We start from the raw sequence: 24,568 nt of genomic DNA, 5'->3' as shown, positions 1-24,568 counted from the left end.
CCCGGGGCTCTGGCGGCCCCACCCATGCTTGCAAACAGCGTCTGATCCACTCATCTGCCGCCTCATTCTGGGACTCCCGTTTCCTCACCCCACGTGCGCTGGCTGAGCATTTACGGATTCTACGTCCACACCTTCGACCAGCGTTTAAAGACCCACCCTTGGGAGCAATCACCTGACTCCTCCTTTCTGCTTCTCTTCCCCATTTTTCTGTCTTAAGTGTTAGATGGAAAACCACTCCAGAGGGACTCCTTTCTGGTAGGTGGAATGGTCATATTATGGGCCGCTCCTGCGGGATCGGCTGGGTGACCCTGTGTTTTAGTGGGTGTAATGTACCCTCCTAGCCCGGGGGTGCAGTGATTATAAGTTCTGTGTCTAACTCAAGGCCCGCTTTTTGAGCCCACTAGCCCTCCTTAAGGGAGCCCTGTTGCCTGACGGAGCTGTTTACCTATTGGGCTTCTAACACTCCACAAGGTCAGCAGTTTGAAACCATCAGCTGCTCCTGGGGAGAAAGATGAGGCTTTCTACTCCTATAAAGAGTTATAGTCTCCAAAACTCACAGGAGCAGTTTTACCCTGTCGTATAGAGTCACTGTGAGTCAGAACCGACTCAGTGGCAGTGAGTTTGACTTTTATTTTGAGCCTTTCCTCGGGACCTTGTGGGGCCATTCTGCTCTGTCCAATATGGTCACTGTAAACTGGACTCCATCGTCTCAGCCGGCAAGGGGTTATATAATGTACTAAGTATTTGGCAGTACTGTGAGAAAGAAGCAAGTTGATTTGTAAAATGCATAAAACTGCCTGGCACATGGGAAGTGCCTGGATATCATTTATTAGCACTTTATTTAAATGTCTCGCTCCTGTAAGGTAGATACTTTGGACATATTGTCAGGGGAGACCAGTCCCTGGAGGAGGACATCATGCTTAGTAAAGTGGAGGGGCAGTGTGTTAGTCTGGGTTGACTAGAGGAACAAATTCATAGACACTCATGTGTATAAGAAAGAGCTTTATATACAAAGGCAATTGAACATTGAGGAAAACATCCCAGCCCATTCCAGATCAAGTCCATAAGCCCGATATTAGCCCCTTGGTCCCTATGACTAAGCTATAAAGGCCTCTTCAGACTCATGAAACACATGCAATGACACCGAATGCAGGACGATCACCGGCCAGTGGGTGGGAAGTCTTGTGGATCCAGTGACATTGTAAGCATCTCAGCGCTGGCAGGGGTCTCCATGTGGCTTCACCAGCTCCCAGGGCTCGGGCTGCATGAGGGTAGCTTCATGTGGCTTCTGGGAGTGAGCCTCCAGCGAGCTACTTATCTCCTTAGCGCCTCCACATGAGGTCATCAAATGTCTACCTGATGGACAGGTTAGACTCCACTCCTTCACGCTTAATCCTCTCAAACTGACAACAGATTATGTAACTGCCACAGGCAGCAAAAGAGGCAGGCCCTCCATGAGATGCATCGACACGGTGGTTGCAACCTGGGCTCAAACATGAGAGCCATTGTGTGGAGGGCCCAGTCCCAGGCGAGTGTCTTGTTCTCCTGCACTGGCGACACCGAACAGCAACAGAAACTGCCCAGTGGGTCCTGCCTCTGGTAGACTGCAGATGGGTCAGAGTAGAACCGTTCCATCGGGGTTCACTGCCCAGTGTTTTTGAGAAGTAGATCACCAGGCCTCTGTGAACTCTTGCCTGTCAGCTGGCAGCTGAGGGGCCAACCTGTCACGCACCCCAGGCTGCATCCAAGTTGAAAACACAACAAACTCACCGCCATCAAGCTCATGCTGATTCACAGAGGCCGTCTAGGCCAGACAACTGCCCCTGTGAGTTTCTGAGACTGTCATTCTTTACATGAGTAGAAAGCCCTGTCTTCTCCCATGGAGCAGCTGCTGGTTTAGAAGTGCTGACCATGTGGTTAGCAGCCCAACAGGGTAACCACTATCCCACCAGGTCAGGTGTGGAGAAACCGAGGGGCAGTCTGGGGGCGGAGCTGCCCTTCAGATCCAGGTTTGCAAACCCTTGCCTGCTCATTGAGCCTCTCGGGCTCGGGAACTGGCGGAGGGAGGTGGATAGGACACAGCCCCCCTCCCAGGAGGGTTTGCAGCCTGCTGGAAGTGCCCTTGGCCTGTGCCTATGTCCAGGCCTCCCTTTCTGAGCTTTATTTACCTGACCGCTAGGACTATGGCCTGCTGTCACACCCCCCCCCCCCCCCCCCCCCGCTAAGCACTACTCCTTCCCAAGTTAATCAGTGTCCCTTCTCTCTTCCTGTCCCCTAAGGTCACGGGGGAGCCCTGAGCCTGGGTGAGTTTCAACACTGTGTGTCTTCCGTGGGTGGGGAGCGGATAGGGCCAGGTGTAGGAAGAAGGGAGGAGGCAGGAGGATTCCTCTTCCACACTGAGATCATAGCCGCACTTGTCAGTGGGTTCTCTTTGCAGGCTTCTTGCTGCGCTCAGAGACCACCCTTCTGTCAACACAAGCCCAGGGAGGCCCAGAATGGCATTCATAGAAGGTGCCATGGGTGGCTCCTGTGTTCCACACGCTGGCGGTGGTGGGTCCAGAGGATGCCTGTGCGGATGGACCCTTTGCGGAGCTGCTTCCTAATGGGGCAGAAAGGATGAGACATTAAAAAGAACCTGTGAGTGCAAGGAGTCCCTGGGTGGAGCCGGTGATACATGCTCTTGGCTGGAACCAAAAGGTGGAGGTTCAAGTCCAAAGGCCTGGCCACTGGCTTCGAAGGACGACTCAGTCATTGACAACGCGGAGGAGCGCCCTTCATCTTGTGGCCCAGAGTCGGAGTTAGGTCGGCAACTGTTTTTGAATCTGGTAGCAAGCACTCTCTAATCTAAAAAAGAAACAAAACAAACCAGGACAGAAACAACGACGTCAATTTTGACTTATACATAGCGTGTCTGGGGAGAAGGGCAGGAGCGCTAGTGGTTGCGATCCACACGGTCGGCAGTTTGAAACCACCAGCAGCCTCGTGGGAGAAACACAGGGCTTTCTACTCCCGTAGACAGTGACAGCCTGTCTTGGAGACCCACGGGGCGTCACTAGGAGCCAGCATTGCCTCGATGACAGCCAGTTTAACTTGGTTTGGGGGAAGAAGACGGGGCTGGGAATAATTACAGGCTGGGAAACCCACAGGGGCCGGTTTACCCGTCTTACAAGGTCTCTGGGAGTCAATATTGACTCAGTGGCAGTACGTTTGGTTTTTGGTTTATGGGGTTTCTGAGACTAAATCTTTAGAGTAGCAGACGGCCTCGTCCTTCTCCCTCAGAGCACAGGGGGAAGTTCATGGTCCAGGGTGTGGCAGGAGCCACTTGCCACGGGGCCCGCAGCAACGAGATTGACCCCTCACTCAAGCGCCGAGGCCAGGCTTTGGGTGGATAAGCTCTGCTCTGCGGCGTTCCCGTTTTGCAGGTGGGCACACTTAATGGCCATGCTGGCGAGGGAGCTGGGCGGCAAGGCTGACTCCGGATCCCTGCGCTTCATTTCTGGGCCTCCCGGTTGAGAGGAGAGCGAGTGTTGGCCTCCGGACCCCAGGCTCACACTGCCTCAGGACAGGGTTTCCCCAGCCTCGAGCCTGCTAACCCTCCATTGGGCCTTGTGCCGAATCCACAGTCCCTCAGGCTTCTTTGGGGACAGGGTGCGCAGGATGACCGTGATGGAGCACCAGAGCTCTGGAAGAGCAGATTGGCTCTTCGGTGACCTGCTTGCTCATTTACCAGGGGTCCCTGCCTGCCTTTCTGGTGGCAGTGCCCTGGGCCTCTTTTTACTGGTAGCTCTCAGGAGCTTCTACTGAATACTCTGATATACTGCCCGATGGGGTGAAAGAACCTTGGTGGCACAGTGGTTGAAGTACTGCCTGGCGGCTAACCAGAAGGTGGTGTTGGTTCCTACTCCGCCGGAGAAAGTTGTCGCCTTAGGGACCCTGGGGGACAGTTCGACTCTGTCCTTACTCAGAGAGCCAAACTCCTCGCTGTCAAGTGGATGCTGACTCATTGCAGCCCTATCGGACATGCTCGTGAGTTTGGCTGTGGACCTTCAGAGATTCGAGATGAGGGGACGAGTGGCTTGCTGGGCGCCTGGTGCTTGGCGGGGGTTCTGCCCGCGTTGGCGTGAGTGGACACAACAGACCAGACCGTTGGCGTGGTGCTGACTTCTCTGTGGAGTTGCTCGCATCCCACTCAGGCAGCGAGTGGCACGGGCGCACCCAGGTGTGATGCACCAGTCCAGCGGACTCACGGGACCTTGAGGGGCAGTGCCAAAGGACGAAGGCCCGCAGCGAGCTGGCCTGACAACAGCAGACGTGGTTTGATGGGGGCAGGACCGGGCGGCGCTTCATGCTTCCGTGCCAGGGTGCCTGTGCTTCTGAACCGAATCCTTGGCACCTAACAGCGCTGACATGCAAACACAGTGGCCAATCCAAGGAGCAAGGTGTGCCCATCTCCTGCCGTAAAGGTTACACGAAGCCTTGGAAGCCCTCCGGAGCAGGTGACTCTGCCCCAGTGTCACCGTGAGTAGGGATCAAGTCGATGGCAGGGCGTTTGGCTTTTGGGGTTTTGTTTTCCATGAGGTGGAAGGCAGCGGAGGTTCAGTGGTCAATTCTCGACTTCCATCCCAGAGACCCAGTTTCAGTTCCCTGCTGGCTCACACCTGGTGTGCAGCCACCACTGGTTCACCAGTGGGGACTTCCATGCCGCCGTGTCGCTGAGCAGGCTTCAGTGGAGCATCCAGACTAAGGCAGACTAGGAAGAAAGGCCGGGCGATCTGCTTCTGGAAAGCAGCCGGTGAAGACCCTAAGCCTCGTCGTTCAGCCCCTGGGGGTGGTGTAGCACCAGGTAGGGTCTCACTGCTGTAAGTGGCCTGACTGGCAGCTAATGACAGCAGCTGGCCAGGAGCGGGTGGTAAGGGAGGGCCAAAGGTCTGAGGGTTCGGAGTGAGGTGGACCTGGTACAAGCTGTGACCATTAGGGAACAAGGAAACCACTCTGACCTCTGTTTCTCCATCTATGGAGCAGAGGTAAGGCCAGCTGCCCTTCATCTGGGCAACCACATGCCATGGTGCATGATGCACTTAGGTGCCCTGTAACTGTTCTCCATGTTCTTCCTGGGCTGCCGGGTGGAAGCAGCTCATCCAAGGGCCAGGCTTAGCGCTCCTGCCCTGCCCTGGGCCTTGTCCTTTCTCTCTGCTCAGCTGCTCCCTCAGCGATAAGGTGGATTTGCCTTATCAGGCCCCAGATAACAGCGAGCAGAGCCTGGGCTGAAGAAGGCAAGGCCCTTTCCCTTTCAGCTTTCTCCTCTTTCTGCTATCGGCCACTCCCCACTTGAGCTCCTATGGAACCAAGGGACTGGCATTGGGCCCCCGCCATCCCAGAGCACTGGCCGGGGGTCCTGTCCGCAGAGTCTGGTTCTCTCAGACACATGCGTTCATTGTGTTCATTTGCCAGGTGCTGATGCCTCCAGGCCCACACTGGCTCCAAAGCCATCGACTCACAGTGACCCCATGGGACAGAGTCGAACGGCTTCCTTGGGTTTCCCAGACAGAACTTGCCATAGGAGCAGACAGGCTCCTATTTCTCCCGAGGAGAGGCTGTGGATTAAAACACCAACCACTGTGGCCGGTCGTGGCCAAAATGAGTACAGCCTGCCTGTGTGGAGCAGGTGACCTGCAGGGACATGCTCTTCAGACTAGTGCTGAGAGAAGCGGATGGGCCCAGAGATGACGCGAAAGAGGCTTTCCCCTGAACTGGGTGATATGGGGGGGCATAGGAGGACTTGTCCTTGGATGTCCTTGAGGTAATTCCAACTTTGGGTGGCCCCGAAGCTGCCCCATAGGACTTTTTGTTTGGGTGTATTATTTTTTTAAGCATGGAGAATTTTTTTAATAGTTAAAAGAAAGACTCGTCTGAAATAATTTGACAAACTGTGTAGATGAGGACATTTAAGAAATGCATGGTTAATCGAATGAATGAATGAAAGTATGTAGTAATGAGGAGCCCGATGGTGTAGTGGCTGTGGGTCGGGCTGCGATCTGCATGGTCGGCAGTTCTAAACCACCAGCAGCTTCTTAGGAGAAAAACTGGGCTTTCTACTTCCGTCAACAGTTGCAGTCTCGGAAACCCACAGGGGGTCGCCGAGTCAGCATGGACTGGGACACTGAGTTTGGTTTGGAGAATCTAAAATAGACCCTGACATTGAAGGTAAATCTCCTTGAAGGTGGGGTGAGTCTGAGCCATTTCAGGTGTTTCTTGAATGTCTTCCAGCACCTTTATTGAAGCAGGTTCCAGGACTTTCTCTGGGTAGGTCCAAACCACCAACCTTTTCATGTGCACCGAGCACTTAATCATTGCACCACCAGGTCTCCTCATACTGAGGGGACAGCAAAAAAAAAAAAAATCGAGACCACGGTGGCTGAATTGTGACAAAGGAGTGCGCGCGCCAGTGTGAGTGCGTGTGTGTGTGTGTGTGTGTGTTTGTGAGAGAGAGAGAGATATGATTGGCTGTCGTGCTAGGACTGTAACTTAGGCAGACGGGGAGCATAGAGCAGGTGGAGCTGCCCTGGCCTTGGACCAGGTGGAGGCTGGAGTGTGGGGAGAAGAGGACCCTCATCTTCCACAGGCCTGGGAGCCCTGGCCGCCCTCCTTTTTGCAGTCTGGGTTTCCAGGCTGCCTGGATGCGCTCTGGTGCCCGCCTGCCCTGGTGCCTTGGCTTGCTGCAGAAGTGGTGTGACTGCCTCTTTCTGTTGCTGGCACCCTGATACGGGCAGCGGGAGAAGAGGGGCCACTTGGGATCTCAGGCCTAGGCTGTGAGCCCCCAGGTTTCTGGGGAAATCGAGTCACATACAGACTTAGCCTTCTGGAGGCGGAAGGCCTGGGGGCAGTTCTAGGAGGGCCTGGAGTTCTCTCGAGTCCACTGCCAGGCCCCCTGGGGCGCTCCAGGAACTCAGAGAAACCAGTGCTGGGTGATTCTGCCTGGGAGGGAGAGGTGGGGCCTGTGCCTGATTTAGCTCCGCCTTCCCCTGAACCAAGGGAGGGGCTCTCATGTGAATTCCATCCAAAATGACTGGAATCGCTCCATTCCTTTAGCTGCGGTTGGTTTTCTCAGCTCAGACTGATCTTTGGACTAGCTCCCGAGCTGCATGCCACCGACTCACAGCCGAGCCAGGGTCTGGAGACTCTCCAGGAGCCTGGGGGGCCATGGAATGGCTGATCCTCGGGTCCCAGTGGCCTCTGCCCCGGGCTAGGAAGGTAGAGGGAAGCCTGCAGGGCTGTGTCTCTGACCCTGCCTAGGAGGGAGAGCCCGTAGCTGCTGCCGCCAGGGGATCGGCCAGCCCACAGAATGTGCTCCTTTGGGCAGGGGGTGGGACAGAAGGACGGATGACCCTGACGCCGAGTCCCACTTTGCCTTTGAAAACCTGGTGGGAGACTGCCCTCAGAGGTGGAGGGACAGTCTTGGGACAGACAGGTGCCGGTCCCTGAGCTCCCAGCCTTGGGAGGTGCTTGGCATGACCCCTGTGTGCCAGGTGGAGAAACAGGCTTGCCTAGTATGATTTGCTGAGTTTGTGGAGAAGTGTGGGATTTTCCCTGGCTACTTCCAAAGCCTGGGCATCTCCTCCCACCCACCCAGGGTCCTGAGAGGGGTGTGATGGGCTCGGTCTTTAGTGAGTACCCCCTCTCCCACTCCGGTGCTCCTCTGTCCCTTCTGACCCCGGGGAGGAGGAGATGGTACAGCTTTCTGGTGGGTGTGGGGCTGCCCTAAAGGGCGGGCGGCTGTGAGTGGTGTTCATTATCAGCCGTGACCACTCACCTGAGTCAGGAGGGATGGTGACAGCCACCTTAAATATTTACCGGGTGACCAGAAGGGCCTCTGGAGCTGAGCGCCGAGGGGAGACCCTGAGAAGAATAGAGGAACAGCATTGGAGGCAGAGGGAATGGCAAGGCCCCCGGGGTGCAGGGAGTCCGGGTGAGGAAGTGAAGGGTCAGGGGAAGCCAATGGGCCAGATTTAGCAAGATCCTGGGAGGTGGGGGGAGTGGAGAGGGGAGTGGTGGCAGGACCAGCACTGAGGATTTACTCAGCCCCGCCCAGGCCCATTCACCACGCCCACATTCCTCTAAGTACAGTCTCCCTGCTCTGGTTCCCCATGCTAGCCCTGTGCCCTTAGGCGAGTCACCTCTCTGATGGCTGTGCTGATTTCACCGGAGAGATCTATAAAGCTGTAGCCCACTGCCCTCCAGCCCCCCCCACCCCCCCCTGGGCGGCCCAAGTATTAGAGAACAGGGCCGCTCCGTGGCTTTTCCTGGCTGGCCCTTTACCCAAACTAAACTCACTGCCAGTCCGTCCCCACTCATGACAGAGCAGCCTCCCTGGGCGTCTGAGACTGTAACACTTAATGGGAGTAGAGTCTTTCTCCAGGGAGTGGCTAGTGGTTTCAAACTGCTGACCTTGCAGTTAGCAGCCCAGTGACATTGATGACATTGAGATTTTGGAAGGTGCAGTATTACAAGTTGGGGTGCCATTTGAAACCACCTGCCGCTCCTCGGCGTTCGACTCCAGTGACTCCAGTGAAAAGTTACAGACTCGGAAACTTACAGGGGCAATTCTGCCCTGTCCCATTGGGTCCCTGAGAGTCACGGTCCACTCGATGCAGTGACACTAACCCACAGGCGGCCTGTTCCACCCACAGAGACACGGTGGTGCTGTAACCCCGGGGTCTTACACACTGCTCACTACGTTAAACTGGGGAGATTCTGCCAGGGGAACAATGGAGAGGCCTGCTCCACAGCACTCCAAGGGTTAATGAACCCAGGCTGGTGATGTGGAATAAAAACCTTCCAAGAGGCAGGGATGGCAGGGTGGGGGTGGGTGGGTGGGGGGGTTGTACAGGAGCCATAAAGCCCCAGCACCAAGGCCCAATAGCCCCCAGGAGAGGGCTGGGTGCTATCTACTAGGCTTTCTGGAATGTACCTACTGGGCTTTGGAGCTGAGTGTGTCGAGTCAGCCTGGCCAGAGGATGGTCACGGTCTGTCTCTGAGCCTCAGCAGCAGCACCACTCCAACCAAACCCACAGCCCCTTAGAGGATTCCCGCTCAGAGCGACCCCGCATAGGGGTTGCACGGCTTGCCCATCTCTGGGAACAGAGAGCCTCATCTTTCTCCCACAGAGCGGCTGGTGGGTGTGAACCGCTTACCCGATAGTGCCCCCTCAGCCCTTCAGGAGGCTGAGATCTGAGAGCGGGGCAGCTCTCCTGCCCCCTGGCGCTCAGGACTCTCTGTCCCATAGGGATCTCACAGTTCACACTCCGATGGGATTCCGCTTGGGAAGGGGCTGCCTCGTCGTGCAGAATGGCAGTTAGTTGCTCGGTCTTTGGAGGATGAAGGCTTCGTCAGGGGAAGAGTAACAAGAGAATGGTCCTCCCTAGGTGCTAAGCACGTAAACTGTGGTTTGGGATCAGAATGTAAGTCCAAGATAGCCCTGGGAGCTTGGTAGGATTATTCCCACCTCAGAGAGGCAGAAACCGCTCAGAGAGGACCAGCCACCTGCCCAAGGGCTCTCGTGGCAGCACCTGGTTTTTGCTTGGAGTTTCCGGGCCGGCCCCTGGGCCCCCCCTAGATGTCAGAGGGGCCTCGGTCTGGCATGGGCAGTGGCCATGGGTGACCTGCCTGCCACTCTTCCCTTCTCTTGTGCCCCAGGCTGCGTTGGCAACACACCCCCTCCCTGAAGGTGACCAATGAGCCCATCCTGGCCTTCACGAAGGGAAGTCCTGAGCGAGAAGCGCTGCAAAAGGTAACGGGGGTGGATGCTCATGGGGCATGCAACGGGTGGGGGCACGGGGCAGAAGCAGCCCCTGGTCTGCTCCATGCTCGCCCCATCACCTCTTCCACCCATGCTCCCCACCTTGAGCTAAAGTGGGGTGAGGGGGGCAGGCTGGGAACAGCAGGGTTGCAACCTGAAGCCACATCTGGGGGTCCCAGGCCCGCGAGTGTGCCAGGCTTAAACACATTGTCTACCGAATTGGCAGTGTTTTTCATTGACTTTTTTTGTATAACCGTCCATAGCGCAACATCTGCCAATTCTGCAGTTTTAACGTGTGGACTTCAGCGTGGTCAATGGCATCCCCAAGAAGTGCCAGTGTTTTAAAATTTGGGTGATAGTGCGTGCCATTCAGATGCCCCTGGCGACGTGCTGTCCGAGTGGAGGACAGACTCTCATTGACCAAGCACAGGCCAGGCTCGCTGCCCACCCCTCCTCGGTGGTCCTGCCCGGCGGCGCCTGCCTTTCTGACTCGACCTCAGGCTTGCATGGGGGAAGGGATGTCACTCTGATTTGCAATCCACTTGACGGTTGTGGAGTTTTGCGTGTGGCGAGAGGGGACCCACCCAACCTCTTGTCTCTCTCCCCAGGCCTTGAAGAACCTCAAAGGCCAGACGGAAGCCATCCCATGCGTGGTGGGGGACGAGGAGGTGTGGACCTCAGATGTGCGGTACCAGGTGTCGGTGAGTCTGGTGGGTGGGCAGAGCTGGGCCTCCGTCCCCCGAGGGGGGTCTCCAGATCGAGAGTTTGTGTGCTCTCTGCCTTCAAGAGAAGCGTGACCCTCTATTGGAGTTTGGTTTCCGTGGAGAAGAAAAAACCTCAAAGAGCAGCTCTTGGGAGGTCACCAAGTCTTGAACTTCACACTTTGCCAAGAACATTAAAAACAACCACCACCTGCTCTGCCATCTCTTTAGAAAATGGACGCAGAGTGGCGTCCTGTGCGATGGGGCTGTGCCAGGGAGGGGAGAGGGTCTGCATCAACCCGTGGCTAACCTCCGTGAGACTGAGGCCCGATGGGACTCCAGGCATCCTTTCACCTCCTCTGACGGCAGACTAATCCTACCCCTGCAGAATATCCAGTCCCCACAAGGATTCCACACACCTTATTTGCATAACCTGCTTCCTCATTCCGTGGGAATTACAGGTCATATAGTAGCAGTCCATGGCCCTGCACTTCCACAGAAAGGACAGGTTCACTGGAGCCTGGCCTGGGTTTGGGCACTATCATTAAGTGCCGTCTACTCACTGAGAAGGTGGTAGAGTGGATCCTTCCAGAACCCAGGTGGGTGAGTGCTTTCTGAAAGCTCACACCTGTGACACTCTGTGGGGTGCAGCTCCACCGTGACACACATGGGGGCGCCACTGGAATGCAGTTCCCCTCCAGCACCCATGGGGCCATCAAGAATCTGGATCAACTTGGTGGGGCTTGGGTTTGTTGGTGAAAAACCACTGCCTCCCAGAAAATTTCGTGCCAGGGGCTCCCTCCAGGATCCCCAGTGGGCTCTTCCCTAAGGCTCCACCCATTTTCAAATGGCTCCTCCTCTCGTCCCTGCCACCCCTCCTTGAGTTAGGAGCAGGGACTGCTGACCCTTTTGCAGATGGTGGAGGTGGGGGAGGAACGGGCTCGGGAACTGAGATGATTCTGACCCTGTGAAGCCCAGTAGACCTGTCCATGGGGTTTCTGAGGCATCCATCCTACTGGAAGCAGGCTGCCTCGTTTTCCTCCTGTGGGGCTGCTGGTGGGCTGGAACCGCTGATGTTTTGGTCAGCAGCACCTGTGCGTAACCCACCATCCCACCAGGGCTCTGGTTGAACCTCCCTCCACCAGAGCACCTTGGAATATGAACCCGGGTGAGTCAGGCTTTCCGGAATAAATCCCATTCAGAGTTCCTTAAGAAATTAGTTCCCCTGGGCCCGGACCGCTTCTGCAGAACCCTGTGTGGCCAGCTCAGCTTTCCGGGTGGTGAGAAGGACTACCGGAGGAACCAAGCATGAGACCCGCAGAGGGTGGGCTCAGGGGGACAGGTGGCACATGGAGCATTTCGAAGCCCTGGGTGCCTGCTGGAGATGGCCCCAGACCCAACTTTAAGTCACCCAGTGGCCCGGGGAAAAGGAGCATTTGTCACGTAGCATCGATGTTGTAGGCCCTCCGGAGCATTTTGAAGAAGGCCCACCTGCTTGGTGGAAGGGCAGCCACTCGCGAGCACAGGCCTGAGACATCTCCCGAGGTCAGAGGGGGGCTGGGTGGGGCAGCAGGCAGTGCCCGCGCTGGTGCTCAGAGGTTTCACTGGTTGTTTCCCAGGCAGCCCCTTGGTGTTATGCCAAGGACATCATCCAAATCCAGGCCCAAGGGGTGCCCCGTCGTCCTGACCTGCGTTTGCAAAGCTGACAGCCTGAAGCTTTGTTCCCCTGCCTCATCTCTCTAAAACCTAAGAACTGGGAGATGTCTATTAAAAAAAAAAAATCCAAGTGCCTGACGTCTCTTAGGAGGGGAAATGTGGCCCAGGAGACTGGCACTCTTGCAGGCCACCAGGGGTGGACTTGGGCAGCAGGGCTTTCTCCAGGGGGCCCAGTCCCCAGCACTCGCCACTGCACAGTGCCAGCCTGGCCCTTGCTGGCGCCTGTGTTTACAGAGATGTAGCTGGTCCGTCAAACTGCCTGCCCAAGAGGAGGGAGGGCAGCTTGTCTGTGTTAACAAGTAAGTGTCACTCTCCCATGTGTCCCAAAGGCCTGCTGGTCGGGGGTGAAGGTGATACCCTCTTGTGACTTTGGGGCTGGTGGAATGGACAGTGGTACTTCACTGGCAGGGGAAGCCTGAGGGTTAACATGTGGGTACACCTGCTCTAATCTCAAGTGGGGGGGCGTTCACCCCACCCTTTCATTCCTTATCACGCCCATGATTGAGTTAACCCCGAGTGCCAAGCAATGACCCACCTCAGCTCTGAACAGAAGCAAAATGTGTCTGTATCCAGACACACGCACACATGAGTAGCGGGGGGTGGGGTGGGGGTGGGGGAGAGGGGGGACTGGTTCCAGCTTTGTGCAGTGGGAGCGGGTATAAAGCCAGGGCCAGGACATGGCGGGTAGGTACCTGCCCCGTGCCTTCACTTGTAAAGTTAGAAGACAGCTGTCAGAAGGAGGAATGACATCAGCTCTTCATTTTCGCGGAGTCCGTGAACGAGCCCTGAAGGTCTTGGGGGTGGTCCGCCCAGCGGCGCTGCTGAGGAAAGTCCTGGCAGTCCACTTCTGAACAGGCTATAGCTAGGGGAAGCCCAGAGAGCACTTCTGCTCTGATACCCGGGCTTGCTGTGACCCAGACTCTACTCGAGGGCCAGAGGTGAGTTTGGGTTGGGTTGGTGATCTGTTGATATGGGTCCTTTTGAATCATGATCAAATCCCGTCCACACATTCATTCCGTCATTCAACAAACATTGCCCAAGCCCCTGGGCACCAGGCTCAGTGTAGGATGCTGGGACTTCATGTTGAGCAAGGCAGACAGGGGCCTCCGCCAAGGAGCATGAGCCAGAGCCGGGCGCCAGGGGAAGAGCCAAGAGGGCCCCCCCAGGCAGGGGAGAGACTCGTGGTCTCCAGCTTGGGGAGGGGTCAGGGGTGGAGAGGTGGGCAGCAGTGACTCCGAGGTCCTGGTCAGCGGAGGTATCCTTTAAGCTGTCTCAGTGACCAGAAGGCCCAGCACCTGGAGTCCTGGCGGGCAGCCTGGGGGGACTCAGGTTGCCGGGAGGGGCTGGCGCCTGGGCTTTTCTGAGGATGTGAGCTCATGGGGCTTAAATTTCCCAAGTTGCCTCGCTGTCCTGGCCAGAGACCGCAGCCACCGGGTCATCCTTGTAGAGCCAGGCATTTGAGGTGAAGAGGGGCCGTCTGGTCCTGTAAAGATTTGCAGTCTCGGAAACCCACAGGGCCAGTTCTGCCCTGCCTGCAGGCCGCATTGAGTGGCAATTGACTTGAGTTTGGTTTGGGTGTGGGGGGTGAGAACTGGGTCTGTATTTGTTGGCAGAGTGAATGGGTTTTGCTCACCTGCTGACCTGAAAGGGGGAGTGGTTCCCACCTGTGCCAGCAGAGCAGCCTGGGCGGCTCTGTGGGGTAACCCACAGCTGCCGTGAGTGGGGCGGACTTGCCAGTGGTGGGTTTGGGGTTTGGGGTTGCTGATGGGGGCTTGTCTGCACTCTCCTGGTAAATGCTTGACTTGAAGGCCCAGGTCTGAGCTGATGCCATCTTGGCCCCTCAGCTCTGTCTCTTGGGCAGTGAGTGACCCCACCCTCCTCTTCCTTTCCAGCCCTTTAATCATGGACACAAGGTGGCCAAGTTCTGCTACGCAGACAAGGTGAGTCCCTGAGATGTCAAGGGCGGGGGCTTGCGTCTCTCTCAAGCCATGGGCAGGTGGGCCTGGCACTGAGGGAGCCCTTGCTTGGCACTGGGACAGAGCCTGGGCACGCAAGGGACAACTGGAGACCAGTGAGGAGCTGCCTTGGCTGGGCCCGGAGTGCGCCCAACATGCCCACTGTAGTGGGCAGACCCTGGTGGATTCTGGGAAGTTGGGACAAGGGGCACAGTGGGTGGGAAGCCAGGCAGGGAATTGGCATGGCGGAGGGCTGGCCGTGTAGGGAATCTGGGAGCTGGCTTGTGTGGTCAACGGGAGAGGAGGTTTCCAAAAGTCCGTGGGAACATGCTGTTCTCTTGTGATCCCGCTCTCCCCAGAACTTTTGCAGCCCCTCCTGTACCTCGAGCTGGGTTTTGCCTGCCCCCCTCCCCAAGCTGGCTTCCCAGGGGCTCTCTGGGTGCATGGAGGAAGCCCCCAACCCCTTCTTCCCCACTCAGGCCCTGCTCAACAGAGCCATTGAGGCCTCGCTGGCCGCGCGCAGAGAGTGGGACCTGAAGCCCTTGGCCGACCGGGCCCAGATCTTCCTGAAAGCGGCAGAGCTGCTGAGTGGGCCCCACAGGGCCGAGATCCTCGCCAAGACCATGGTGGGACAGGTGAGGTGCCCTACGGGCCGGGCCAGGGCCTGGGGGTGGGTGTGCCCATTCCCTCTACACACAGTAGCCAGACAGACTCAGAGTGCAGGGTGAGGTGGGGGATAGGGGATGGTGGACCTTGGGGACAAGGCCTAGGACTAGGGCTCAGCGGAATGCCTGCCATGGAAACCTTGCCCTCCGACACCCCCCCCCACCCTCCAACTCCCTCCCCACCCCCCCCATCCCCGTCTCCTTTCTGGGCCAGGCTCTGTTGTGCCTTTCCTGGATTGGGTCACCTGCCTGGGCAGAAGGAGGACTCCGCTGAGGGCCCCTACACCTCCAGCAGTTCACCCCTTTAAGCAAAGTCAAGTCCCTGCACCTGCGCCAGGCCTTCCCTACCAGGCCAACCCTGCCTATGCTGAAGTCAGTAGCAAAAGCCCGGGACACTGCCCTGCCCCCCAGTGCCTCCCTGTGTCCCTCTGCCCAGCGAGGTCCAGCCCTAACGGTATCTCCTCCACGACACTTCCTGAACCTTCCGGGGCCAGACGGATGGCTCCTGCAGCTTTCCGTAGCACTCATTCCGTGTTTACAGCACAGATCGCAGGGGGGTGGGGGGTAAATAGCCCGGTGGCACAGTGGTTAAGGACTCACTGCTCACCTCAAGCCGCTGGCTGGAAGCCACCTAGGGGCTCCGAGGGAGGACAGCATGGGATCCCGACCTGCTCTGCCATCCCCAGAGGAGGGGCACCCCCTGCCGCACGGAAGTGATACCACAGCCCCACCTCGCTGCAGCCTGGCCCTGGGCTCTGATGCCCACACCGAGTCCACCACCACGGGCACGGACCGGTGCTGCGTCGCCCTCCCAATGGTGGTTACATTCAAGCCCATCCTTGCAGCCGCTGTGCCAGGCCATCTTGCTGAGGGCCTTCCTCCAGGAGGACAAACTGACATCCATCCCAGGCCCCAAGGCGGGCCTGCCCACTAAGTGAAATGAGGCCACTCTTGAGAGAGTCTCCCGGGACGGGCCCTGGGCAGCCCACGCAGCCTGGTGCCAGGGTCAGCAGAGGGCTGGTGGGGCACACACCTCGGCCCACTGGTGTTTTTCACCATTGTCCCCTGCCCGCAGGGTAAGACGGTGATCCAGGCAGAGATTGACGCCGCGGCCGAGCTCATCGACTTCTTCCGCTTCAATGCCAAGTTCGCCATGCAGCTGGAGGGCGAGCAGCCCATCAGTGTGCCGCCTAGCACCAACAGTGTGGTCTACCGGGGGCTGGAGGTGCCTGCCAGGGCGGGGGCCGGGGCCAGGGCTGGGGCCGGGCGCTGGACCCCGAACCCCATCCTCACCAACACCTCTGTCCCCAGGGCTTTGTGGCAGCCATCTCTCCCTTCAACTTCACCGCCATTGGCGGCAACCTGGCTGGGGCTCCGGCCCTTATGGTAAGCTGGTGGGCTTGGCAGATAGCCCCTCGGTCCCTGCCCCGCTCGTGGGAGATGGAGGCAGCTTGGGGCCATGGGAAGGCTTCGGGTTTGAATCCTGCCTGTGGCTGGGGGACTCCGGGTGAGTCCCTGACCGTTTCTGCATTTCTGAGGCCCAGCAGGAGTAACAGGGATGCCTAGGTGATGGGGAGCGAGGACCAAAAGAGGCAGTGTGTGTGGCTGGCCATCATGGCCTTGTACGTGGGGGCTGCTATTCCCAGAAATCCCCGGAGACCCGCTCCCTTAAAAGTTGCTGCCAAGGAAACCTGGCCAGGGGTGAGGTGGGGGGAGAGCAATTCCACTTGGAAACATGGGGGGTTGACTGAGTGGACTCCAGGCCACAGGCTAGGTGTGGCAACTGCAATGATGACGGTTATAGCTTACCTCTGAGTGGTGGCGCTGGCACCCAGTGCTGCTGCGAGCTGCTCACCAGGGAAACCAAGTCACGGGACGACAGCTTGTGTGCTCGGACCGCACAGCTAGTGGATGATGGCACAGACAGGGCGTTGGGGCCATCGAGGGGGAGTGGGAGCAGGGGGCATGTGCGCTGCTGCCTGGGTGTGTGCGGCTGTACGTGCCCAGATGCGTGTGCCCACTCGGAGCCGTGCTGAGGCCCCGGCCCTGGTGCAGAGTGCCGAGGGCAGTGAGGAGCTGCTGAGGGCGGGGCCTGGTAGGCAGCAGTACAGAGGAAGGGCGCCTTGACCAGGGAGTGGAAGCAGACAGGGCGGCCACAGGTTCCACACCAGACATCCTGGCTGGCACGGGCTGGCTGACTTGTGGCCGGTCCTAGGGAGCTGAGGGAAGGTGGTGGTCTGTGGTGAGGTGTGGCTGTGCCGGGGTTGTGGTAAAAGTCAGGGGACTGGTGGCCTGGCCTTGTGAGTCATCCTCATACCTGTTGGCAGGGCAACGTGGTCCTGTGGAAGCCCAGTGACACCGCCATGCTGGCCAGCTATGCTGTCTACCGCATCCTCCGGAAAGCCGGTCTGCCCCCCAACATCATCCAGTTTGTGCCGGCAGATGGGCCTGTGTTTGGGGACACCGTCACCAGCTCGGAGCACCTCTGTGGCATCAACTTCACCGGCAGTGTGCCGTAAGTCCCGGGCGGGGAGAGCGCTGGTTGAGTGGCCCAGGAGAAGTGCAGGTTACCACTTCACCATCTGCTGTCCGGGGTCTCCGAGCTAGGGCCCCACAGGTCTGCCTCTGACTGTGCCCTCTCCCCATGGTGGGGTGGGGGGTGAGCTACCTCATGTCTGTGAGCTTCTCTTCGCCCGCACCTTGGGGTGAAGACCCCACCTGGCAGGGTTGACGGGACTGGCCCAGGTGTCAGGGAGTGTTGAATTCGACGCCATCTCGGCCCCTGGAAGTGGGAGGGTGGCTGGAGGAGAGCCTGGAGGGCTGCCTGGAGGAGGTGGCTTCTGAGCTGAGAACGAAGGCAGGGGCTGGCTAGGGAAAGGGGCAAGGGTGGTGGGAGAGTGCTATTAGAGGGAGCAGCATGACGGAGGCCTGCAGGCAGCAGTGAGTGCCATACCTGGGCATGAGAAACCTTCGTGGATGGAATGGAGGGTCTGGGACCATGGGCTAGGAAGTACAGGCAGGGCAGGCTTGAGAGGAGGCAGGCAGTGACCTTCACCACTCAGTCACTCACCTGCCTGCCCACCCACCTACTCACTCACCCACTTACCCACCCACTCACTCCCTTCCTCCCTCACTCACCCACCTACCCACCCACCCACTCACTCACCCCCCCACTCATTCGCTCACTCATTCACCCACCCACCCACTCACTCACCCACCCACTCACCCACTCACTCACCCACTCACTCACCCACTCACTCACCCACTCACTCATTCATTCACTCACTCATTCACTCACTCGCTCACCCACCCACTCACTCACCCACTCATTCACTCACTCATTCACTCGCTCACTCACCCACCCACTCACTCACCCACCCACCCACCCATTCAGCAGGTGCTTCTTAGAGCCCTGCAGTGTGTGGGTGTGTGGGGTTCATAGACAGGACTGACTACAAAGGTCTGAAGAGAAGAAACACGCCTTAAGAACACCCCCACCCCCAGGGATTTCCAGGCTTAATCTTTCTGGAAGCCCATCTCCAGGTCTCCCCTCAGAGCTCCAGGTGGGTTTGAACTCCCAGCCTTTTGGTTGGGCTTGGAGCGTCTCCGCATTGTGCCACCAGGGCACCTGGCAAAGCCGCTGGCAGACCTGCGAAGGAGCCGGGGATGGCGGGAGCGGGCGGCGAGTTGCATTTCTCGGGCCCCCATTGGTGATGGCTCAGCCTTAGAGAATGAGGATTTCTTATGAAAGTGGAAACTTCGGCTTTTCTTGGGTGACTGGACACCCCAGTGGCCCTAGGTGGCACCGTCAGGTGGCGAGGGTGATGACCTCCAGTTACCCCTGTCCCCACCAGCCTCAGAGCCTGGCCCGTTTCTTAGCCTTCCTAGCTCTTGCAGGCCTGCGAGGGGAGAGACCAGGATAGCATGGGCTGGGGGCAGGGTGGAGACCGAATGGAAGGAGTGGGTGGGTTACAGGAGGACATAGAAGGGAGACGGAGGTGGGGACCACCTGCCAGGGGGTGAGGGGGGCCCAGGTAGTCTGGATAAGGAGTATTGGACATGGCTTCCTTCCCCAGGGCGGGTGGAAGGGTGCAGGGAAGATTCAGCAGACACTCCAGCCTGGTCACTTTGAGTGTGAGGTGCCCAAGGCCAAGGGTTCGAGTAATCTAGGGCATCAGGTGTCTAGGTCGCTGCAGCGGCATCTCTCTTCCTGTGCCCACCCCCACCCTCTCCCCAGGGTGTGCAGGGGGCGCTGCTGACAGTGTTAGAACTGCTGAGGAGGGCCGTTTTCCAAAAGATCCGCTCTGCCAGCCACGGGCCCCATGGGTCCTGCCGATTAGCGGGCGGCACCAGCCTGGCCCCCATTTGCCATGCTCTGATGAGCCAGGGGCTTAAAGGTAGGAAAGTCATAAATTAGTATTAGCTACTGTGTCGCCAACTGCTGGGCGATTAGCATTTTTATTGTTCTGTGGTGCTGAGGTTGGTCACACTTGGAGTCCCGGGAGGAGGTGGAGACCTCCCGGAGGAGAGCTGTCCTCATCGGGTGCGGGGGCCTGAGCTCCCTCTCCCAGGCCCCTCCTCGGTTTGGCAGCTTGAGCCCAAGTATTGGAGTCAGGGGGGTATCCCTCCCAGGCCAGGGAAGGACAGCTCCTGGTCAGGGACCTGCCGAGCGGCCTGGGGATGGTCCTTTCTCCCAGGTCACGGATAAGAAACCTGCAGCTCAGAGAGGCCATGTAGTGAGTGCCAGGTCACGCAGCCATGAGTGTCCGAGCCAGGACTCAACCCTGCGCTCTCCTGCTTCAGACGCCGGCCCTTCCCCGCTGCGCCTCCAGCTGCCAGGGCGCCCCTTGCCCCCTCCCCTTAGACACAGAAGGCTCCCTGTTCAACTATGACCACCTACTACCTACCCCCCACCCCCATCTACTACGGGACCCTGCCCACCTCCTGCTGCCCTTGGTGCTGCCCCTGGCCTTTCAGTCCTCCCTGCCTCTGGTGGGGCCTCCAGTCGGCCTGCTCCCCCCTGCCCTTGGGACCTCACACGGAGGTATTTGAACCCAGCACCCAGATGCCCACTCTGCCCGCTTCTGGTTTCAGCACCTTCAAACACCTGTGGAAGCAGGTGGCCCAGAATCTGGACCGGTTCCGGACCTTCCCACGCCTGGCTGGAGGTAAGTCTGTTCCTCGTCCTTCTGGCGCCTCCAGTCATGAAAGAGGAGGTGGTGGAGCCCACGGGAGCCAAGAGCTGGGTCCTTCAAGGTCCGAGCTCTGCCCTGATGGCCCCCGGGGGTCCAGAAGTACACCTATGGTGGAAAGCGTGCGTGGACTCATTCACTGGTTCACTCATTCATTCCACAAATTGGCAAGGGTCTGCTCAGGCATTGTTTTGGACATTGGGGTGCAATGTGATAAACCCCCCACAGCCCCTGCCCTCATGCCGACTTAGACCCCAGTCATCAGCGCAAGAAGCAGCGAATCAATAGAGGGGTGAGAAGCCAGTGGGGACAGGGCTCTGAAGAAGTGACATTACTCTCACTGCCCTCGTGTGCATTCCAACTCCCAGTGGCCCCACGGGACAGGGTCCTTCACAAGACTGTAACTCTACGGGAGTAGAAAGCCTCTTCTTTCTCCCAAGGAGCAACTAGCCGCTGGTTTTGAACTGCGGACCTTGTAGTTAGCAGCCCAGATGGCTGAGTTTGCTGACCTGCGGTGGCCTGGAGCTATTTCCAGGCAGGAAACCTGGGGCCCGCCCCCGGCACCAGCACTGCCACTGGACCTTTCCACGGTGATGGCGCGCCCCATTGCCGCCGTGTCCAGCACAGCAGCAGGAAATGCGTCCGCTGTGCGGAGGCCATGCCTGGCTTCTTTAATTTTAGCTTAGGTAAGCAGCCGCTGGTGGCCAATGGCTACTGCCCCGGGCGGCAGCCGTCCAGGCAGAGGGAACTGCAAATGCAAAGGTTCCGAGACCAGCACGAGCTTGTCTTCGAAGGAGAGAAAGCAGGCCGGCGCTGTGCGATTTGATCCTTAGACACACCCTCCGTGCGGTCATGGCCTCGCTCTGAGCCTGAGGCAGGGTGGCATGGCCGCATCCCGTACAAGTGTTTGCTGAGGCCCGGAGGATCAGAACGGACACCTGCAGAGGTGGAGCCAGGGTGAGAGTTCAGATCTGTAGGCTTCATTCAGGCATTGCCCTTGGACAAGAGGGCCCCAGGGGAAGGCTGGCCCTCCCTCGGCTGGAGCTCAGCGAAGGTCCCTCTGAGTGAGAGTTCATGGTCAGCGGTGGTGGACAGAACCTCCCTCCTGCCTCCGCCCTCCCTCAGCAAGCGGGGGAGACGTAGGGTGGCTTGTGGGATTAGTGTTCGGCTCCATGTGACAAGGCTGACGTGACGGCCAGGAGGAGTGTGCGATGTCTCTTCTCCAGGTTTGGAGGGTAGTCAGCTTCACAAGTCTCTTCGGGATTCCAGGTGAGGGGCATGGGCTGGGTGGGCAAGGCCAGCCAGCATGCTGGGTCCGAGTGAACTGAGCGTGGCTTACACGCCACGTCGTGTAGTGGTTACGCGTAGGCTGCTGGCTGCAGGCTCTGCAGTTCTGAACCCCAGCTGCTACGCGCAAGAAGACAGGGCTTTCTGTCCCCGTAGAGCAGTGGTTCTCCACCTTCCTCATGCCGCGACCCTTGAGTACAGTTCCTCATGTGGTGGGGACCCGCCAGCCGTAAAATTATTCTCGTTGCTACTTCATCACTGTCGTTTTGCTACTGTGATGAATCGGGCGACCCCAAAGGGGTCACGACCCACAGGTTGAGAACCTCTCGGGCCGTTCTGCCCTGCCCTGCAGGATCTCTGTCAGTCAGCATTAACTCCATGGCCAGGGTTTGGTTTGTCCTTTAATTACTCAAGCCCAAGTTCAGAACTGTCTGACTTCCTTCCGATGCGCAGGCTCCGGTGACGTGGTTCGTGTTGGGGGGGCCTTACAAAGGCAGACCTACTGCTCTTGGTTCACGATAAGAGGGGGTGACGCCAGTGTGTTTAGTAAGCACAGAGATGACTCACAACTTAGGGGATCTGAGAATGTCCCATACTCGTACAGGATAGTGCAAGGGACTGGCCTCATGAGGGAGGAGGGGGCGAGAGGGTATGGGGCTGACGGGTCAACAGGCGCCCCACAGCTTGCTGACATCTTTCCCCGCAAAAGCAGGAGACTGGTGGTCAGAGAAATTCAGCGTGTGATGTGTTCAAACAAAGCAGAACTGATGGCCGCCAGGACTCCACAAAGCCTGTAACTCATGCACATACATGTCACACAGGGCCCTGGTGGCGCCGTGAGTGCAAGGTCCAGGGTTCAAACCTACCACCTGCTTTGTGGGAGAGAAATGAGACTCCATCCTTTAGGGCCGTGATGGGATTAGACTCTAGCAGTGGGTTCCTGCACCTCTTCAGGAGCCAGGCAGGGTGCAGGGTTGCTTAACCCCCTGGGCCACAGAAACCCTTTCTCCGGCAGCCCCGTGGACCCCGTGTTGACGGCACATGCCCCGGGAAGATGGCCTGGTGCCGAGGCCTGGTTTTCTAGCCGTGAAAGTGGAGGCTGGAGAGGGAAGACCACATGTTAATGTGTCAGCCAAGTCTGGCCTTGGGGCTTGTGTTCTGCCCCTGGGGACACGGAGCAGCCCAGTGGTGGCTGGTGGGAACTTTGCTGGGAAGTGAGCCCCCAGGACCAGTGGTAGCAGCCCTCGCTCCGCCCTGGTACACACTGGTGGGACGGTGCAGGTGGAGAGCAGGCTGCCCCTGCACAACTCGCCCTTGGTGGTCCCAGAGGCTCCTTCCAGCCGGTTCCCCGTAGCTCCTGGAGAGCCTGCTGCTTTCTCCTGGCCAGGCAGCCTCGGGTGCAGGGTGTCCCGTCCCAGCCTTGGTTGTCTCATCTTTAGAATGAGCCTGAGGCCTGAGAATGAACAGGAAACAGTTTGAGGCTTGAGTGAGCAAAGTGTGCAGCCTGCCATGAGCAGGGCCTGGCACGGAGGAAGGGACCATGAGCAGCTGCCAGTTGGCATGCCAGCCGAGCCAGGAAACCGAGGCTCCATGAAGTAACTTGCCCAGAACCCCCTCACGCTAAGGAAGTTGGGGTAGAGAGTAGAGGCCCAGCCTTGGCTACTGACATGGGATGAGAACCCCATTCCCCTCACTGGGAAAGTGAGCCCCCCCGGGAGTGGGGAGGGTGTAGGATTGGCTGTCAGGAGCCTTGCATTTGGACCCCTCCTCTGCCTTTGTGTCGGGCAGCTCAACCCAGTCCGGGTCTCCGTTTTCCATCTGTGTGATGGGCGAATTGGCCCACTGGTCCCAAGTCCTGGGCCTCAGGTTCCCTGCCTGTAGAATTATGGGGGTGTCCAGCTCCCGCTCTGGACTGGGGGCTGTGCCTGGGCCCTGGACGGGCCTGCGGAGCTGGCTGCCGTGTCACCCCCCGCCCCTGTCCCCTCAGAGTGTGGCGGGAAGAACTTCCACTTCGTACACCGCTCGGCCGACGTGGACAGCGTGGTGAGCGGGACTCTGCGCTCGGCCTTCGAGTACGGCGGCCAGAAGTGCTCCGCCTGCTCCCGCCTCTATGTGCCCAGCTCGCTGTGGCCACAGATCAAAGGGCGGCTCCTGGAGCAGCACCGGAGCATCAAAGTGGGCGATGTGAGTGTTCCTGCTGCGGCCCAGCAGGGGGCTGATGGGATTGGGCAGCTCCACTGAGAGCTGGGGGTGGTGGTGGGGGGGGCTTTGTCTCCAGCCTGGGGTCACCCACCCGTCTCTCTTCCCGTGTCTCCCTCGCCACCAGCCTGTGGAAGACTTTGAGACCTTCTTTTCTGCCGTGATTGACGCCAAGGTACAGGCAGACAGTGGGGCTATTCTGGGGGGCTGGGTCCTGGGCGGTGGGGTGGTGAGAGGGGAAAGGTATACAGAGCCCCCTGCCTGGGCACAGCCCAGCTCCTCTGTGGAAGCAGAGCAGCCCCGGAGCCTGGCACACGCATACACGCTGCGCTTGAACAGCAGAATCCATGACCAGAGACGCGCTCCTCTCTTACGTACCCTGGGAGGCTCAGTTCACCCCTCTTACATGCATCCTCGGCTCACACACAAACACCCGTGTGCACATGCAAACAGGCACACACATCTTCATGCGTGAACGTCAATGCACATGTGGATGTGTACATTCCTACCCACGTATGTGGGCACGTATAGCTCTGCCCACATAAACACAGCCACATTCTTAGGCACATAGGCTCAGACCTGTACGTGTACACACACATATCCAGGTGCGTGTTTACATGTATGTACATGGTTCGTAGGTCTGCAGCATGAGCATAAACATACGCATGTAGGCACGCGTAAACATGAGGACTGGCAGTGACGCACAAAGGGACTGAGGTGCCTGGGCTGTAGACACAGGAAGACACCAGAGCCCACAGGGAGGGGCCTGTCCGCCACCAGACACCCCCCCCTCCCACTGGGACTTCCTGCCTCAACTGGGAATCAACAGATTCAGGGTCTTTATGGATAAGAAGATAAATGGCCATGCCTATGTCTGATACAACATTGATCAGAACCATGTTTCCCCCCCCCAACAAGCCCAACCCGCCGGAATCAAGTTGATTCCAACACACACGTAATCATTAAAGCCTATGGAAACATCACATCTTTCCTAGTATGGTATTTCTATATATGACAGATGTCCTGGGTGTGGCAGAGGGTGACATGCCCAGTGACT

At 58.3% G+C, this 24,568-nt stretch overlaps 1 protein-coding gene across 1 annotated transcript in view; it reads left to right on the top strand.

Moving 5' to 3' along the window:
• Positions 1 to 24,568, top strand: part of ALDH4A1 (aldehyde dehydrogenase 4 family member A1) — a 29,155-nt gene that overhangs the window by 472 nt on the left and 4,115 nt on the right. Inside the window, exons 2-11 of the mRNA XM_075551260.1 lie at positions 9,694 to 9,787; positions 10,405 to 10,497; positions 14,106 to 14,153; positions 14,648 to 14,803; positions 15,909 to 16,058; positions 16,145 to 16,219; positions 17,161 to 17,348; positions 19,928 to 20,001; positions 23,300 to 23,496; positions 23,639 to 23,686. Of these exons, the coding sequence (XP_075407375.1) occupies positions 9,694 to 9,787; positions 10,405 to 10,497; positions 14,106 to 14,153; positions 14,648 to 14,803; positions 15,909 to 16,058; positions 16,145 to 16,219; positions 17,161 to 17,348; positions 19,928 to 20,001; positions 23,300 to 23,496; positions 23,639 to 23,686 (1,123 nt within the window). The remainder of the gene's footprint in view (positions 1 to 9,693; positions 9,788 to 10,404; positions 10,498 to 14,105; positions 14,154 to 14,647; positions 14,804 to 15,908; positions 16,059 to 16,144; positions 16,220 to 17,160; positions 17,349 to 19,927; positions 20,002 to 23,299; positions 23,497 to 23,638; positions 23,687 to 24,568) is intronic.

Source organism: Tenrec ecaudatus, chromosome 1 (genome assembly GCF_050624435.1).
Source record: "Tenrec ecaudatus isolate mTenEca1 chromosome 1, mTenEca1.hap1, whole genome shotgun sequence".
Lineage (NCBI taxonomy): Eukaryota > Metazoa > Chordata > Mammalia > Afrosoricida > Tenrecidae > Tenrec > Tenrec ecaudatus.
This window is presented reverse-complemented; position numbering and strand designations above follow the sequence as displayed.